At 36.8% G+C, this 19,484-nt stretch overlaps 2 protein-coding genes across 4 annotated transcripts; both read right to left on the bottom strand.

Moving 5' to 3' along the window:
- Positions 1 to 335: 335 nt before the first annotated feature.
- Positions 336 to 886, bottom strand: LOC131066604 (uncharacterized). The gene is made up of 2 exons (XM_058001419.1): positions 797 to 886; positions 336 to 593 (listed from the first exon to the last, which is right to left on the bottom strand). The coding sequence occupies exons 1-2, from the start codon at positions 884 to 886 to the stop codon at positions 336 to 338; spliced, it is 348 nt and encodes a 115-aa protein (XP_057857402.1).
- Positions 887 to 7,894: 7,008 nt separating this feature from the next.
- On the bottom strand, positions 7,895 to 19,179 carry LOC131066635 (probable small nuclear ribonucleoprotein G). 3 transcript variants are annotated; one of them, XM_059220160.1, is made up of 4 exons: positions 18,886 to 19,179; positions 18,500 to 18,554; positions 8,353 to 8,421; positions 7,895 to 8,251 (listed from the first exon to the last, which is right to left on the bottom strand). In XM_059220160.1, exons 3-4 carry the CDS (start codon positions 8,416 to 8,418, stop codon positions 8,192 to 8,194), a joined length of 126 nt encoding a protein of 41 aa, XP_059076143.1. In that variant the 5' UTR covers positions 8,419 to 8,421; positions 18,500 to 18,554; positions 18,886 to 19,179; the 3' UTR covers positions 7,895 to 8,191. The 3 variants fall into 3 exon arrangements, with proteins under 3 accessions (XP_059076143.1, XP_059076142.1, XP_059076141.1); XM_059220159.1 differs by having other exon boundaries at positions 18,496 to 18,554; positions 18,886 to 19,177; XM_059220158.1 differs by having other exon boundaries at positions 18,532 to 18,554; positions 18,886 to 19,168.
- Between the last annotated feature and the right edge of the window lie 305 nt (positions 19,180 to 19,484).

The raw sequence follows: 19,484 nt of genomic DNA, 5'->3' as shown, positions 1-19,484 counted from the left end.
AAGGCACTAAAACTAAGCTCTCTCTAACCCTCAAGGATAGCTCTCTCATAAGCATGTCGATAATAAATAGCCTCCTGTGCAGCAACAAAATATCTATCTGTCTGGTCACGTGCCTCTGTCGCTGGTCTGAATAGCTGATCATATGCATCCATAGTGATCTGAGCTCTCCTAACTACCTCATCTCTCTCCCTTTGGAGACGATCCCTCTTAGCCTCTAAAGCATCGTAGTCTGCATGGTAAGCCTCTCACTCGACATCTCATCTAGTGACCTCCTCCTCTAGACTCTGAATCCACGCTCTGAGAATCTACGAATCATCCTCATCCCTATCGCCCACCTATCCTCCTCCACCCTCTATAGTAGGAATGTCCTCCAGCTCCGGCATGTCATCATCATCACCATCCTTGTTGCTCGATGACTTTAAAGAATCATCGCTATCCCCGCTACTTATAGACTTGGTGTCTCCACCAATGTCTACATCCTCATCAACTCCCTCGTCTCCTACCTCATCCTCTCCCTCCACTACTCCATCTCCCTCAGCTCCACCCTCCTCTCCTCCTCTGACTCTCTCCCCATGTCTATCCTCAAGCGCTGTCTAGGATGTCGAATCTGTTGTGCTGTAATAGAAACAGCAGGATCAGTAAGTGGAATAGGCCTATGTCTAGAAAACCATGTATCATACTCGGGCGTAGTCCCTGGATCTGTTGCACCTCTACCCCAACCCCAAAGTAACAGCTAAAGAGCATCAAACTCAACGGAAGCAACATGCGACTGTATGCACACCCCCCAATCAGATACCTCACGAGATACATGAGCAAAGTAAGCAGTAACAACTGGTGTCACCTGTACCTCTCCAAATTGTCTCAATACCCGACCTGGGAGATACATCTCTATAATCCGCTACGTCTCAAAAGTCCTACCAATCAGATACCTCTATTGTCGACAAAAAGGCAGGTGTACTATGTCATCCGATCAACCGGGGCAATCTAAGTAAGCTCTCCAAATAAAATGTTGAAGTATGTCCACCTGATGCCTCCAATACAAGGTGTTACCTGAACCCCTATGTCTGATACCTGTTGTGTACCTAAAAGCATAAGGCTCACCAGGCTACAAATCAACATGAGTAACAGGCCTCGAAATGGAAATATGATCCCATGCCCAAGTCTGGAGCAGTGTCACACCAAAACTGATAGACCGATATCCAAGATATACAATCCCATGCATCTGATAATACAACATGGCAAGAAGACATGGACCCCAAGCATATACTCGTCGATGAACAATCATATCATGGAGCACTCTGCCCCATCCCACTGGAAATTTGTGACCTCGTCTATCAGGTATCAACAAACCGCCAACAATACTGCATAGTACAATAGTTATGTCATCATAATCTAAACAGGCCCAAGGAATGTCATATCGACCACTGATCTACAAGTCCTGTATCTCACACTCAAAAAGTGCACACAATCCAGCAATGTCATCGTCATGGTCATACACAACTCTCTCACAATGAATCGAAATACACAGTATACACCATACATCCTCTAAGGTAATGGATGCCTTACCAGTAGGTAGATGGAAAGAACATGTCTCGGAATGCCACTGCTCTAGCAACACTGTAATCATTGCCTTGTTGGTCGTAACCTCTGGCAAGTGTAACACATAGTACAAACCAAGCTGTCTGATATGCTCAATCTCCTCATCAAGTAAATCGGCACGAAGATCAAGTCCACTGGGTCTACTTTGTTGGCAGTATAGCACTCCAATGTTCTCCTACAAAGAGAAAAAGTTCAGAATATCAGATATCCGATTACGAGAACATAAAAAATTATCAAACGCATGACAAATAACATTCACATATAATTTAAACTAATGTGTGATATTTATCTCTAATGCGGTAGAATAACAGCTTATGCGTAACATTTATCATGAATACGTAATGAAATGAGCTTATGCATAACATTTATCATGAATGTGTAATGAAATGAGCTTATGCGTAACCAGTAAGGACGTATGCATAACATTAATGGCAAATGCGTGAAAATTGAAAGGTTAATGTGTGACGCATGCAAAAATTGGACACTGCAAATGTTTTTTGAAAAATAGCAAAAACATGCATAAAATCAGGCAAAAAATAAGAAAAATACCATGCCACCAGTCCCAGGAGGTCTCTGATATGAACGTACTCAGTCAAACATGTGCAATCGAGCTCTATAGCCAGCCATGATGATCAAATACTCAAAGGAAAGCACAAAATTAGCAAAGAAAACAAAGAACTTACCAAATTGCAAATAAGCAAATGAAAACCTAAAATCTTTATTTATAGATTAAAATTAGGGTTTTTTGCCACCTCGATGCCCATGGTTCCCGCCAACTTCAAACAACTTGTAGCCTACTCAAACGATCTCGAAATTGAACGAATCTTCACACAATTGCTTATTATACTGATATCAAAAATATGGTCTCAATTTTCGAATTTTTTGACCACTTTTTCTGAGGGGGCATATTGACACTATACAGTGGTACCAAGGCATACTGGGGCAAAAAAAATCGTTTTCTTTGAAACAACGTCATTTCGACATTGTTTTAAAGAGGTCCAAATGTAGACACCTAAAAATGTCTCATTGATCATGTACTAATTATTCGTCTAATTAATTAAATGATTCTTTAATTATTTAATTAAGTTAATTAATCTTATTCTTCCAAATTCCATATTTCCTTATCATCTTACTAATTATTCTATTTCTATTCTTTCATCATTTAATCATTTTAACCATTTTATAATGTTAATTAAATATTTATTATTTAATTAATTCTGATTAATTCCCCAATTTAAATAATCTTTATTATTTAAATGAATTCTATTCTCGATTTCTATCTCTAATCATCTAATCATTAACCCCTTTCTAAATATTAATTAAATATTTGTTATTTAATTAATTGTGATTTAATCCTTAATTTAAATAATCTTTATTATTTAATTAAATTCCATTTCTAAAATAATTAAATAGTTTCTTTAAATTATTTAATTAACTAATTATTTCTTCTAAATACATGTGCATGATTTCAAAAACCAAATTGAAAATCAAAGTTAAGTTCTAAATATATTCAAATACTAAATTGAATTGAATAAATTCAATTAGTTGAATTAAAATCTCATGCAAAGATTAAATTGAAAATCTAAGTCAAAGTGCAAGCACATGCTAAATTAATTAATTCAATCAATTAATTAATTAAATCATTATCTCTCCAATCTTTATTTCCATCTTTTAATTAGTTTTTTCTAAATAAATTTTTCTTTGTCATCCTCTTTATTTCCTCCAATCTTTTTTTTTCTTCCCTCAGTTAGGTTTTTCTCAATCAGTTAACTTAATTAATCTATTCAATCTATTCTATTTCACCTCCAAATCAGCAGTTCAACTATCATTTTTCATGTGAGCTCACCTGAGTTCCACCTCTTGATCATTTTGTTCCACCCAATCTTCTCCAAAAATCTATAAATTGAGCATTCAATCTTCATTTTCAACAATCACGAACTTTGAATCTTTGTGTCACTTGCAGGTTGCCAGTGCAATATCTGAGAGCTATCATACCATAGAGAAGAGAAGAACAATGGAAGTCATATGCCATCATAGAATAGGGAGTTTTGATTAACATATTTTACATTCCTATTTCTTAATTGTATTATTTCATTGGTTTATGTTTGGATTGCTTAGATAGTTAAGGAATTCATGATTTTCCTTATTTCCTATTTAGCAATGGTGAATTTGAGCATAGCACACCGGCCACTTAGCCTACTCTCTTAGCTAATGTGATTCTAAACCCTCAAGCCCCACTACTAGAGGAATCCTCAAACCAATCCATTTTTTTCTCATGCAAGCATCCCATTCTGTGAAGGAAGAATAATGAATATTTTTCTCCCATAGTCTATTGTTTACCAGTTCAACCACTACTGCCTCCACTTTATTTAAGAAGGAATTCAAGGCCATTTCCTTATCCTATAAATTTACTTTGTTCCTTTCTTTCCAAATTTCTCGTATCAAAATGGAGGGGTTGATAATCCAAAGACATAAGTAGCCATCTTTTTCAAGATTAGCTATGATCTAAACAAATTTAGTATATCACTCGAAAGAGCATTCACATATCCAAGTTTCACGCATAGCCACATTCAACACTCCTATGAGAAGGGACACGCCAACAAGTGGTCCATTGTTTCCTCACTACTCATGACCCATATTTCATGAGTATCTATTCACACAAATCTATCTCTCATGAGAATAAATCCACTTAGCACTCATTGTATTTAGATGATGCTCACAAAGGGACTTCCCAAGACACCATCCATCCTAGTAGACTCAAGCTTGTTTAACAACCATGGATTTACCCCCCAAGATCAAACCCAGTTGGCTTGTTGCCACCTTTGCAAAACCTTCAACAAATGTTATGCCTAATTAACCATTCAGCATTCTCTTTAGCTCGTCTATGGACAAATAAAAGGTATTTTCCACATTTTGTCAAATTGTGATATTTAAATCAAGATTCAAGTGTGTAGTTTTTTAGTCAAACTCATTGACTCTTTCATGTGTAACAATACATATGAACCTATCTCTCGAGACAACAAGTAGTTCACTTAGCACTCATTGCATATAATTGATGCTCACAAGGGTGAAGCATCAAGGGTTCTTAAGATGTCACCCATCTTAGTACCTCTCCAACTCAAAATAGAATGCTTCATCTTTATGAACATCACCTAAATGTAATTAATGCAGCCTCCTTTGGATAAACATTGAGACTAGAGCATGTGTTGACCTTAAATGCTTGTAGTTTGAAAGACAAGCCCCAATATAGCTTCATCCTTCTAGCTCAGCCCTAATAACCCACTCTCCTCTGCCATGGCATATTTATCCACCCCATCTACAACTGCTTTGGCTAAACAATTTGCCTCCTTGTTTGCTTCTCTAAAGACATGATTGCTCGAGAAAAGAGTGAAGTTTCCATAAATCTCCAAAGTAACTTCCAAAAGAGCTTTAAGTATCCAATTTGGAGTGTGGCCCCTCCTTAATGTGTTGGTGATGATAGAAGAGTTCCTCTCAACTTCCACCTTTTCCAAATTTAACTATTTGCACTTAACACAAACTCAAAATAAGGACCCAAAACTTTGCTTCATTGTTAGAACCCCTCGGGAGGAGTTTTGCAACACTACAAATAGTTGACCCTTCCCGATTTCTACCGACACCTTGCTCCAGATACCCTAGGATTGCCCCTTCATGTGCCATCAAAATTTAACTTAGGTCAACCCAATTGGGACACCATCCACTCAGCCTACTCTCTCAACTTATAATATGATTTTGAACCCTTGAGCCCCACTACCAAAGGAATCCCCTAACCAAACCATTTTTTTCTCATGCAAGCATCCATAATGGAGATTTTTCTCCCACAATCTATTGTTTACCTATTCAACCATTGCTACCTCCACTTTATTTAGGAAGGAATTCAAGCTCATTTCCTTAACTTGATAAATTTATTTTGTTCCTTTTTTCCTAGATTTCCCATATCAAAATGGAGGGGTTGATAATCCAAAGATATAAGTTGTTATCCTTTTCAACATTGGCCATGATCTAAACAAACTTAGTATATCATTCGATAGAGAATTCACACATCCAAGTTTTGTGCATAGCCATATCCGACACTCTATGAGAAGGGACAACCCAACAAGTGGTCCATTGTTTCCTCCATACTCATTGACCCATATTTCATGAGTATCTATTCACACAAATATATCTCTCATGAGAATGAATCCACTTAGCAAGCATTGTATTTAAGTGATGCTCACAAAGGGACTTCCCAAGACACCATCCATCCACCCTAGTCGACTCAAGCTTGTTTAACCATGGAGTTTCCCCCAAGATCAAACCCACTTAACTTCCTACCACCTTGCAAAACCTTCAAACAAATGTTTTGTTCCCTGTAACTCATCTATTGAAAGAATTAAAGGTATTTTCCACATTTGTGTCAAATTATGATATTTAAATCAAGATTCAAGAATGTATTTTTTTAGTCAAACTCATTGACTCATATTTCATGTGTAATAGTACAAATGAACCCATCTCTCATGACAAGCAGCTGTTCACTTAGCACTCATCGCATGTAATTGATACTCACAAAGCTGAACCATCAAGGTTTCTCAAGATGCCACTCATCTTTGCACCACTACAACTCAAGAATGCTTCACCTTTCAATCACCAATAATAAAATATAGAACAATGAATTTAACTTGAAAATTATGCAACTTTATCCTGAAATAAATATCATAATTTAACATATTAATTTTTATTTTTTTAAAGAACTTCTATTTATCAATGGATGAACTAAAAGGACTCTATAATGAATGCCTTAGAAGGAACAACACTTACTAAAAGTTCTGCAAATGAAGTAGCAAGCTAAGTGTGCTTGATCTTGGAAGAAACTCCATGGTATGGAGTAGCATTAAAATGGATGGCCCCCAAGAAGGCCAAATGCTTTAACCTTGCAAACATCACCTAAATGCATTGAGTGCTCAGTGAACCATTCGCTCTTAGGGAAAATGAGCTTATGTGAACCACTACTCCAAATATAGATCAATGAATTTGACTAAAAACTGTACAACTTATTCCTGATATAAATGTCCTAATCTTGAAAATCATAAACATATTTCTAACCTATTTATATAATCCATAGAGAATATAACTTGATGATTAGGTCCAAATAAGTTGTTCTGTGGAAAATATAGCCGTAGACATGGTTATACAATCTTGCCTGCCTGCAAACAAGGAAATTAATTAAGACCAACTTCATTTTTCGAATCTTCAATTCCAAGCTATTGGGAAACCAATAGTTTCAAGCCCCATTAAAATTTTATTGTGTATGGAATCCATCTCAAGCTTCGATGACACGACACTACCCTGCCAAGAAGCAATGAAATTAGCCGATAAATTGATCTGATTTTCCTACCAACGTAAGGGTTTACTGCAGCTGAATTTAAATATATAGGACGCCATAGAGACTAGCATTCATCTAGCAATTAGTAAAGGTGAGACACCAGACAAGAAAACAACAAACCATAGAGATACACAACTTGAACGCTATTTCATTTCCTAGGAACTTTTGAGAGCCCTTCCAAATTTTGCCAGGTATATACAAATTGGGTAATATTTCATCTCCTAGACACTTCTAAGAGCCCTTTCAGATTTTACTTACTAGGCAAATATATGTAATCTTGTGTAATGAATTTCAGACCCTCAAAAATGCATGAATTGCTACCATATATAAGAACACCTTACAAACAAGAAACAATAACAGACGATAAAAAAGTTTGAGCAGGTCATGGTTTGGCTGAAATAAATTAAGAAAATCTGTTTTAACTCCCACAAGCATGCACCCAAAGGGTAGTTCAAGGGAGACCACATTGTATTCCGTGTACAGAGGCCACGTATGTGCTACGATGATAAAGGACATGGATACCCTACCCCTCCCGCTTAATTCTGTCTACCCTGTCAAATTTTGCTTTCACTCCTGTCAGGCCCACTAAAGAAAAGGAGGGAAAAAATAGCTTAAGAAAAACTTGAATGGTAACGAAGCCTCATGAAAAAAGCACCAAGAACATCCAAAAATGGACACGGATTACATTCAAACACAACATCAAAATGATAGATGAAAAATATCCATGCCCGGAAAAATTTTTGCCAGCCATATTATGTAATCATAACAGACATTAGATCCATATGTTATAATGAAAACTAAGCTGTCTAACATTTAAAAACTGAAATCCCGAAAAGAAATATTTACAAACATTGCAACCTTAACAGTCCTTGCTACTTTTGAGAGACAATAGGGTGTCAATGATATCTGAAACAATTCACTACAAAAAAGAATTAAATAGATCCTTTCACACTTGCTATCTGCAAATGTATGTACATATATATTCACTCAACTTCAAGCTCTTAAAGGGCATGTAGAAAAAGATAAATCTTCAAACATCATCTTTCGTCTTTTGCGAGGCTTTCATGTCATTAATCATAATAAGAAAACCCCAAAAAGACTTCTATGCTTAAAACCAATTCATTATACCATTTTAACCAGTTAGAATAGCCGAATAAAGAAGTTATATGTGGCTACATCCATCAATTACAAAGGTGTGTCATCGCAATAACATTAGCCCCTGTTGACTGGTTCCGAAGCTTCAATCATCACAATACTATTGCCTCTAATTACCTGCAAAAGAAAATTATGGTAATCAATCAGACTACAATTAATGGTATGAAAATCTTATGATAATCAAAAAAGGTCCAAGATAAATTTGGATTGACACCTACCACCATGCCAATCTCATTCCTTTCATTTCCGTTTATTTCAACAGTACCATCCAGGACCAGATTCATGAACTGGTCAAATCCTCGCAAAGTACCAACCACCGTGCGGTTTGCATTCAGTTTTACCGAGTCAAGAACATGATAAATATTTTAGATAAAGGAACAACTGCCTAACAGTAGTTGTTTAATATTCTAATAATCGTGTTCATCATCGGTGGGCACATCCTCACATATGGAGAAATGCTTATAAGTCTGTCAATTCAAAGTTTGACTGAATGTAGAAAAAGACCATACTAATAGACCAAGAGACCAAGCAAATGCAACAAGGATCAAAGAAGATTCACTTTTAGCTATAGCAAGAAGCAGTAAAATATATATTCAAAGGGGTTGAGCTTAAATGGTTAATGGGTTTGTTCTGCTATTTCACAATTCCATGCAATTATTTAGCTTAATTTGTTTAGTGGTCACTGCACAAATTTTTAAGAAGTATCTTGTGGAGCTAGTGGTCCCATGTTCTCATATTTTTCTACTTATTTTAAGCAGCTATTTTAAATTGTAAATTTTTTACTGTATAAATTTTGGAAAAAAACAAAACATTTTATCGATAAAGAAAATTCAGTAGTTCAAATTTGGAAAGAAATGAAAAAAAAACAGTTAACAAGATATATGCAGCCATGCGTAATATTTTTTATTATCCACGGATGCAAAATTTCAGCCCCCCTACATTTCCACAGTATAATTTGAATCCCTAAAATGTAACAGCTCTACCATAATAGGGGAAGATTCTAAATTATTCTTTCAACTTAATTTAAAGCTTGCACAAAGGGAGGGAACTTGGGAAGGGCACGTGCTTGACTAAGATAAATGTATTTTTTTGAGACTTGTTTCCATCCTTCGTCAATCTACACCTTTGGCACAAGATACTGATTAATTTCCCACATTTATTGCAGCTTTTTCTAAGTAACCTTTTATAGAGCCCCAAATTGTATCAACCCAACAATTTCTGCTGGCATTGCGATTTGGTGGCTCCAGATCATGGCTCCCCCAAACAAGCATCAATGGAGGTTCACGCCAAAGGTATCTCGCAACGTAAGCCTTTCAATCCTCCTATGAATGTGGTTTTACCTATCCCTAAATTTGACAATGCACGCAAGTGGCTAGAAACTTAGAACATTTTACTCAATAGAATATTTGGTGGGGAGAACTCCCCTAAAAACCATATTCAAAGAATGGGTTAGCAAGCATTGGATCCCTCATGGGATCTATGTGATGCTGTTCAAAACCTTACAAAGGTTTTTTATTTTATTTTCCACTTTGTTGAGGCTATCCATGCAAAGGCTATCCTTAAACATGGTCCATGGTACATCTGAGCATCTCTCTTGGATTTTCACATTGGATGCGTGACTTCCATTTCATATCAAAAACAGATTTGAGTTCCCAAGGTTGCCTTTATCTTGTTGGAGTATTTTGACCACTATTGCCACTCTCTTGGCAAGATCATCTATGTTGAACCTAATAACTTTCATTTGGCTTTCCCACAAAAGTGTGCTTGTGTCGAGATTCATCTCTCCAAGGACCTGAAAGAGTTTGTGGTATACAATTGGCCATCTCTGTCACACTCAACGTGTGTTTTACCTTAATCTGCCAAACACTTTCTTGAGGTGTCAATCCTTTCACCATAAGATTAAGGATTGTCCTTTGGTTTCTCCTCATTACTAAGCTCACTTCCGAGCCAGTTGAGACTGCCCCTTCAAAAAATGATTGAACGGTGGACACTAGTTGATAACCACAAAAATAAAAACATTGTATCTGGATGTCCTCAAACAAGACCCTTAATTAATACTGGTCATCTAGCTACTAAGGTGCAAACTAGGATGGTTTCAAACTACACAGAAAGGGAATGAGGTAGCTCCCTCTAATGGTGAGCCTTCTACTTGGCCCAAATTTTTCAAGATGCCATAGTCAACATCTACTATTTCTTCATAGTTAGAGACTATTGTTCATTCTCCTATTTGTCAACATCATTCTCCCAATCCACCGAAGCATCTAAAGGAAGGAAAATGTGCTGCAGAAAAAGGATGCCAATCCCTAACATCCAATCAGGCAGTTCTCCCTTAGATGAATTCTTGCATAATCGCTATTCTACTCTTGAAGAGTTAGATAACAATGATATGCCTCTTAATGCTCATCAATGAATTCTCTTGGAATGTTCAAGGTCTCAATGACCTCTCCAAGAAGTATGTAGTAAGAGATGCTAGACAAAAATTTCCAACTTTGGATATCCTTTGTTTACAGGAGGTCACAATTCAAAATTTCTACTTTTTCTCCAGCTTGTCATGTTATTTTGCTAGCCAATTAATATTCTTATCGCAATTCGTGGAGGGGCCATTACTTTTCTCTCTCCTAATTGGCTTCAGCGTGTAGTTGATCAAGGTTGTGACCCCACCAACCAGGTGATGTGGACCCTCTTTGATGTTGAAAATCATTCTTTTGGTATTCCCAATATTTTTGCTTCCAATGATGTTATGAAAAGATCTCTTTTATAGAATGGATCACCAATTTGTTGCTTGTGTGGAAACTTTAATATGGGCCATTATCAAAATCACATATTTATTTATGTGGAACAACTTGAGGGCTAGACTTGAAAGAGTATTTAAATGCCTTGATCGTGCTATAATTTCTACATAGTCCTTTTCTTTGCCAACTATTTTCCTCTTCTAGTTGAACCCCTACCATATTTTACGTTATCTGACCATTGTCCCATTAGATTCAATATTGAATAGGCAAATTAATGTTCCCAAGGCTGTCAATTCTTTATTTTACTATTCCAACTCATCAATCCACATTGGCACACATTTGTCAAGTGTAGAATTTGGAGGCTGGGCTTACTCAACAGATTGGGTGGATTGCCTAGTGAATAGGGCCAACAAATGTACCTCTTAGTTGCTTTACATGTGTGAGTGATAGAGCTCCACTATGAGAAGCAAATTCTAGCAATCTTTCCGCTAGAAGTGCACAAATGAAAGCAAGATTGCATTTGCTGAAAGTGGAAGATCAAGCTTCTAAACAGTTTTTGCAGGCTCTTCAAAGTCATCATTCTACTCAAATATCAGGAAAATTAGAAATGGTCAACATCTTCTCAAGAAATTCCCAAATATTCTCCATTTCTTTGTCAAGCATTATGGGAAAAACTTTAAAGCTCAAGAAAATTCTCCTAAATGTTATCATGCTTTGCAAGAGCAACTCAAGTTTGTTCCTTGTCGCTTTCCTTCCCTTAGTGAGTCTTATGTGACCAATTGCTCTCCATTGTTGATCTTCAAGAAGCTGTGTTCATGATAAAGTTTGACAAGGCCCTCAACCGTTATGGTTTTCCTTGTGAATTATATAAAACTCTATGGAACTATGTTGTGGAGGACCTATATAAAGTCTATCTTAAAGCTTATCATTCTAATTCTTTGGAAAAGGTTATTAATAAAAGAAATATAAAATTCATACCCAAATTTGGTGATCTATAGGACATTTGTATATTAGAGGCCAATTACTTTGCTTAATGTTTCCTATAAAATCATTGCCAAACCGCTCGCATTGAAGCTTAGTCATCTCCTTCCTCAAATTGTGCATCCTAAGCAAACTAGTTTCATTTAATCCAGATTTATTATAGATAATATCACTGTTGTGTTAGAAGGTATGGAATGGTCCTGACGATCTCATCAACAAGCTATTTTCATCAACATTAATTTTTCTAGGGCCTATGACTATATTGAGTGGCCTTTTATCTTGGCTATACTTGAAGCTTTGAGATTCGATTGTTGATTTGTTCAATCTATTTTCATGTTATTTGTTGATGCTTTAGCTTTTCTCTCCATTAGTAGTCAACAATCTAATGGTTTTGGCCTCTTCAAGTCTATTCACCAAGGATACCCGATAACTCCAGCTTTGCTTGTGTTGGTTACTAAAGATTTGGGTACCTCCTTGCCCATTTCATTGCTCAAGGTCTGGTTATAGGTATTTCTTTACCCAATTCTACAACTCAATTTGTTAATGGTCAAATGGCTAATAATTTTTTTCTCTCCTAGGGAAGAAAAGTAATATTAATGGTGCAGGAGCACCTGAGCACCTGAATGCTCAAATCACAGCAGGTATAGCATTTTGTTGCAAATTAAGCATGTGTGTTTATTTTATGCTTCTAGTAGGTTTAATAGGTTTGTTTTGTGGTGTAATAAGGTTTGGAACTCATTTGTGTTAAGAGTTTCCAAGATTTTGTTTTTTTTTTCTCAGTGGGCCAAAAATTGTCAATTTTGGGTCCAAATGAGCATTTTTGAATTTTTGATGTTGTAAAGCCTTGAAAGGCATTGGAGCATGTTTATTTAGTGTTTCTAATGATGTTGAGTCATTGGTTTGAGTGCCAAGTCACCGGGAGTCAAAATACAACTTTTTGAGGAACAAAAGTTGTCAAAAGTTGTCAAAAAGCTCTCAAAAAGCTGTCAAAAAAATGACTTTTGGTGGTTTTGGTTAGTTCCAGCCTATACCTGTCCATACAAAGGCTTCAACAAGTTGGCACATGTATAAAAACCATGTTCCAATCATTGTATGAGCAGTTTTACATTGAAAAAATAAGAAAAATACTTGTTTTGCTCTTATTTTCTGTGAGTTTTTAACTAGTTTTCTGCACTTTTTAGAGTACAGTCCGTACCATGGCTCCATGAGTCCATACTGCTCCTGTTTTTGGTTGATGTGATCTCCTTTGATGTTTTAGTAATGATTGGAACAAGTTTTATTTGAAGTGTTCTTGAGAAAGGCATTGTTTTGTGGTTCCAATGGAAGATCATTCATGGTCCAACTGATTTCTTCAAAGTCTCTTCATCCATGGCTTTGGGGAAATTTGTTGGATCCTCTGTACATACTGTACCATACATTTATTTTCCTTTCCTAGCAATGCACAAGTGTTTGTAAACCCATGGCAAGTGTGTAAAGTGAGCAACTTGGCTTGGGTATTCTTAATGTTGTGTGAATGGTACTTTGCTGTTCATAGCACTGTACTTTGATATGTTGAAGAAGAATCAAGTTGGCAAGAGTCTTAATCGTATTTTACCATCCTTGTCTCTCTCATGACTTGGGTGGATGCAGGAAAAAAAGGTGTAAACAGGCTGTAAGACAGTGTGTCACTATTTTCATTATTAAAATCTCATTGCCAACCTTCATAGACGACAATATGGAATGATGGATTCGTTTTGTCATGCATCATGGAATGTATTTGCAAGTGGTTTCAATGTTGAGATGACAAGTTACACAAATTGATTGTAAAGGACCTAAATAAGGATCCTAAAACAGTGTACTCTTTGTCACAGTCATATAATGTTGTCATACTTTGTGGCATCCTTTTGAATGTTCAAACTTACAAGCTCTTTGGAGAGGTTATGTGCATTATTTTATCATGCCATTAACACCTGTTTGCAGGCCAGGGACAGAGTGAAGAAGCCAATCAAAACAAAGGAATAAAGTTACAACTGTGTTAAGACTGTCAAAGTGCAGTGATGGTGGTTGAATGAGTAACAGTCATCAAAATTCCTTTCCTATTTGCTTTGCAGGATGTTCCAACTTCTGTCAGATCATGATTGCATCTATATTTGATATACCTTCATTGTATTTGGTTTATTAAGGCGGAAAATGTGTGCAAAACCTTAAGTACATTGCTGTCCCAGTCATTCAGACTGTTATTTCTGCAGCAGTATGGCATTTATTTGACAAAATGACAATATTAGTAGATGAGGTTTGAATCCTTGAAAGTGTTTGGTATATGTTGTAGCAAGGTTTGGAGCATTTAAATTGGTCTACTATCATGAGAAAGACTTGTAAATTGCAAACCCTCACTAGAAACCTCAAAAACCCTTGAAAATTGCATATTTTGTGGGACAGTCCTCGAACAGTCCGTACAGTACTTGCCATCGCAAAAATCCTTGAGCTCTCATCATCAAATGACCACATCTCCAAGGGTTTGTCATGAAGTTTAGTAGGTTGAGCAGGGTGAACAAATTTCATCAAAAACTAGGGCTAATTCTAGTAGCCTTTTTGGAGCAATTTTGACAATTTCATGAAATCGGTAAGGAAGGAGAAGCAAATGATTGTTTCAAACCATCAAAACTGGTGAGTTGAGACCTGAGACACCCTACTACATGCTCCATAGCGTTGCACTAAGTCATTTGTTCAAGATGACCCTTTGAACCTAGAAGTTGCCTTGAGTATTTCAACACTCCTTGTATCCAACTTAGAAATTTCCATTCTTGAAAAGTGAAGGACAGTCATCATACCTTGCAGACCTGTCCAGATGCTCAATCAACACTTTAATATGATTGAATTCCTTAAAGGTGCAAACAAGATTTGATAAACCATGGTTCTCCAACAGTTGCCCATTCCTGGAAGAGAGGAGATTCAGCCAATTGGACAACCAAACTTGTTCATTTTTGGTGACACACAAGAGGACCTCATTTCAGATTTGAATGCCTTAGCATGGAAGGTAAGGAGGAGTGATGTCCAATTCAATAGGGTGCAAGCAGTGTTGAATAGAGAGGAGGAGATAGGAGAAAGGTTTAGAAGAATCCCATTTGTGCCTAGGGATTGATTTGGGAAACACATTGAGAACAAAAGCCCACCAACCTCAAAAGGAGACTAACTTCTCTCTACCTCCTCATCAATTAACCATTCTCTTCAGTGTTTGGATGTTTTTTGCAAAGCTTTAGGCTCAACTATTCACTGGCAAAAGTCTTGATGCTACAGACAATCCTTCTGCCTCCTTGGCTTAATTTGTATGGGTGAAAATGAATTAAACATGGTGAATAACACCTTTTTCTTTTCAAGAATGACAAATTGTGGTAGCTTGAATTGAGAAAAGATTGCCTTATTGGGTTACTAAAACTTTATCTACAATTAGGAAGTTTCAGATCTACTCAAAAATTCTTGCTGCCACTCATGTTTATTATTCTCTCTGCTAGATGCCCCATAAAGCCTCCTATTTGAAATTAGAAAAGCTTCTTCAAGATTTCCTTTTGGTCCTCTTCTACGAATCATTGTGGTTTCCATTGGATGTCTTGGGAGCATTAGTGTCCCCCTCATGATTCAAGTGGGCTGGGATTAATTTCCACTGAATGACAAGATTTGACTTTATGCACCAAATAGATCATTCATGCCTTGAAGGGGAATGAGGCTTGGATAATTTTGGTAAGACATCGTTTTTCTTCTGGCCACCCTACTAGGAGATCAACTTGGAAAGGGATTGGTCTAGATACCCTTCTTATTATGAAAGAGGTTTTTCAAGTTTAAGGAACCTTTGTGATAAAAAATTATTTGGTATGCCTAGGAAGTTATTAAGCCATGGATTCTCTAGAATAGCTTTGTCTTTCATAACGATCTCTCTATCAATCACCAAAATATTTGGTGGTCTCTTATTTCATAGTGTCGAAATGTCCCTCTTGCTAAGGCTTCATAGGTTCATGCTCTTCAGTTTTTCAAAGAGGGGGTTAATTCCCTTCCTACTATCTTTTCTAAGGTTACCAAGAATCTCTTATCCTAGAATTAACCTAAGATTGAATTTCATCTTTCCAATAAGAATTAAATTTTCTGGTGGTTATGTCAACCATCTCAATTGACACTATTCACAAAATTGGTGTTTGATCTTGCCCACCTTGGTGGAAGTATTAGAAGTGGTATCCCGATATTGCTTTTTGGAATTATAAGCCTTCCAAAGACTATTTGTGACTATCTCCCCATGGTGCCTACTTTGAAACAACGATGGCATTTGCAATCTTCTTTTTCAGTTTGGCAAAGCAAGTTTCAAACTATTTGTTCAATTGTTCTTGAGCTAAAGTTGGCTCACTTTGTCTTGAGCATTCTCTTCCAAGGCCTCCCCATTGATTCCAAATTTACCCATTTCGGTATTTCAAATCTTTTATCCTTTTAGTGGGCATCAAGAGGCTCTCAAACATCTTTTCTAGTTTTGTACCAAAGCTTAGGATGTTTGGACTAGGATTCACGATTGTTTTAAGCCTTTTAGGCTTGAACCTTTCCCTTGACATATGGTGTTATTTGAGGACTAGGCTTGCATCCCCTTCAAGTATACTCATATTTGGCATGCTTTCAAGATTGAGATTCTTTTTAGCATGTGAAAAAATAGAAATTCTACTGTTTTTTTCTGGCTGTTCTTTTGATTATCATTTTTAGCTTTACTATAAGCAATGATTTGTTTTGATGTTTCATTGCGGATTCAAGTGCAAGCTAATAATGTTGCACTTGAGGTAACCCGCATTAAAAATTTATTGGATCATTGGAGCAATGCCCCTGATGTGTTGCCAAGGTGCCTCCAACTACCATTTCTTCTTCAGAGTAACGTCGTGGGAATAATCATCCTACTCGTGCCACTCGAGAGGCCCATTGGGCCCATTCTCAAGCATCCCCTCATCCAGCTAGAAGGGATTGTGCACAGGGGGGCTAGTTGCAACCTACCTCTCATTGTGCTGCCTCTCCTCCACCTTGTTGGGCTTATAGGCTGGCCTAATTCCAACAAATTTCCTCAACTAGCTCTTTCCATATCTCCTACTTGTGTGACTACTGATGTAACTCAAGATGAAAATGTTAACAACGATAATGATGGTTGGGACTCACCAATTGTCACTTCAAACCCCATTGGTGTATGGGGCATGCCTGATAACAGGGATCCTCCTCCTCCTCCATCCGTTTCAGCTCTCACCATCCAAAACCCATTGATGTATGGGGCATGCCTGATAACAGGGATCCTCCTCCCCCTCCATCCGCTTCATCTCTCACCATCGAACAGCTGCTTATGTTTTTTTCTATTTTATTGCTTTTATGCTCCAGGTTGTATTCCCATGTGGACTCTAGGGGTGTGATTATTTCCACCCACCTTTTTTTTTGAATACATGTAACCCTATATTTAAATGATATAATAGACACTATTCATCAAAAGAAAGTTGCATGATACCATCTTTGCTACTCAAATATAAACAGTGAATCTAAATAAACAGCAATATGGGACCATAGCATTAAGATTTACAGTTTTTGTGCAATTCCAATACTCGTCTAACTATTAAATACACTATTTAAAGTCATGTGATTCATAATCAAAAAGTTGTAATTTGAATTATCGGCTGAGTGAAGTAATGTTGTTTTAGTGAGTTTTCTAAGCAAGGAAAACTACTCAAGCATCGTAAAAGTCCTGAAGAAATCCTACACTGTTAATGGGTGATCAATTTGAGCAACAGAATTGCAAATCGTGCCAGGTAAAAGTGGAGATGTAAAGACATGGTCCTGGACTTCTGGACCTTTGACAATTTGGTAATTCCTAGGGTAATTCTTGTTTGGATTCTCTCTTTCATTCTGGTTTTCCTCGTGTCACAAATGTTGGAAACTAAGGCATCACAATTTTAAGTATAAAGTTTAACTGGGTGAAACTTTGAATAATTTTATCTTTTGGAGACGATCCAAATCTTCCAGAACCATGAGATATAGATGCCCAAAATTTCAGCCAGGTATCTTACAATTAGGTGACTAATTTGTAAATATATTGAAGGGTAAAGCGCATATATAGGATCAAGAAAGACAAAAGTTAGCAATAGTTTATACGAATTAGAGGCAACAAAACCTAATAGAAAATAGTAATTCTCAATGGCTTGTAAGTAGACATGCCATGTGAGTGACGGCAAATGCTTGCCAATCTGCAATGGAAAGCGAAATGGCGTGGTCCACGGACAAAAGAGACCAAAAAACCTTCATTTAGAGCCCATCTACAATGATTAAACAACTCTCAAATGAAAATCTAATACATACTCCTCTAAATTAAATCAACTTAAATAACCCATTTTGATCGTCGCTTTTATTATTTTCTATTTGCTGGAGACTACTCTAAAATTCTGTGATTAAAGAAATCCAGATTCTAAGTAACTGAAAGATATTTATATAAGCACACGCCATAAGAGCACTTTGAAAACAAACATAATAAATGTTGTTAAAGATGATGGAGATCTTTCAAAGACGCTTAAGCCCTCTTTGCAAACTAGTTAGCAGGACATATCCTTGGGTTCAATTGTGTTCATGTATCTTAAAGAAATAAATGAAAAAACACTAAAACTAATTCACCAACAAAATCGGAGATCAAGAATCATGCAAACTCACTGTTAAGCTTTTTGTCCATGTACCTGAAAACCAAACAATGCCAAAGTCAGTTCGCATTCCAAAGAGCAAACCAAAACAAGCCGCCCAAAGACGACCATAAAACTCTAGCTTACTAGCCCAAAACCCTAAAACCCCTGGTTTTAAGCCATGGACAATAAACATCATTGTGATTAAACAATAAACTGCAAAACTCTGTGATCTAAATCGTTAACCCTTAAAAGCTAAAAACCAATTTCCGGCTAGATAATTATTTACCCCTTCAAATGTACATCATCATATACAGAGTATGAACATTCAGAATCCATCCCACATTTTTTTTTTTGATCGAACAGATTTAAGTTAAAATCAACTCACTTCTTTAGATCTGGGGGCTGCCCTGATTTGCTCATGCTGCACACGAGAGCACGGAAACCCTAAAAAATGTATCCAATGCCTCTACCCTCGTAGTAGCCTTCAGGTGTTGCTATATTCCATTCAAAACAAGCTCTCTTCTTGTGCTGCAACAAAGCAAACAATGGCGATTCCTTTCCAGCCTCCAACTCTAGCCTGACACCGTAAAGCAGTTTTACAATATTAAAAAACGCGTAAGCAGCATTGCACTGGGGCTGTGTGGTAGGACGTGATTTGCAGCATTATTTATTTTTATTTTTATATTGAATTAATGCAAAAAAATTACTAAGGCTGGGTCCCATGGAGCGATGCTTTGAAAACTGAGTGGTTTCATGTAATTTGTAATAGAAAGAAAAAGAAAGAAATTCTTTTAACGTTCACAAGGCTAAATATAGTCTATGGGACAGACCCCTTCACAAACCAACTTCTCCATTTCAACTCTTTTCTTGTGTAGCGCGATGACGAGTGCTCTTAACATCTCCACAAACTCCTTGTTGAATAAATTATCCCACGAGCTAGCTGCCAAGAAGTTTTCATAGCTGCCCCTACTGACTTTAAAAGCG

Source organism: Cryptomeria japonica, chromosome 4 (assembly GCF_030272615.1).
Source record: "Cryptomeria japonica chromosome 4, Sugi_1.0, whole genome shotgun sequence".
NCBI classification, from domain to species: Eukaryota; Viridiplantae; Streptophyta; class Pinopsida; order Cupressales; family Cupressaceae; genus Cryptomeria; species Cryptomeria japonica.
The sequence above is the reverse complement of the archived record's forward strand: the minus strand, read 5'-3'. Positions and strand labels throughout refer to the sequence as shown.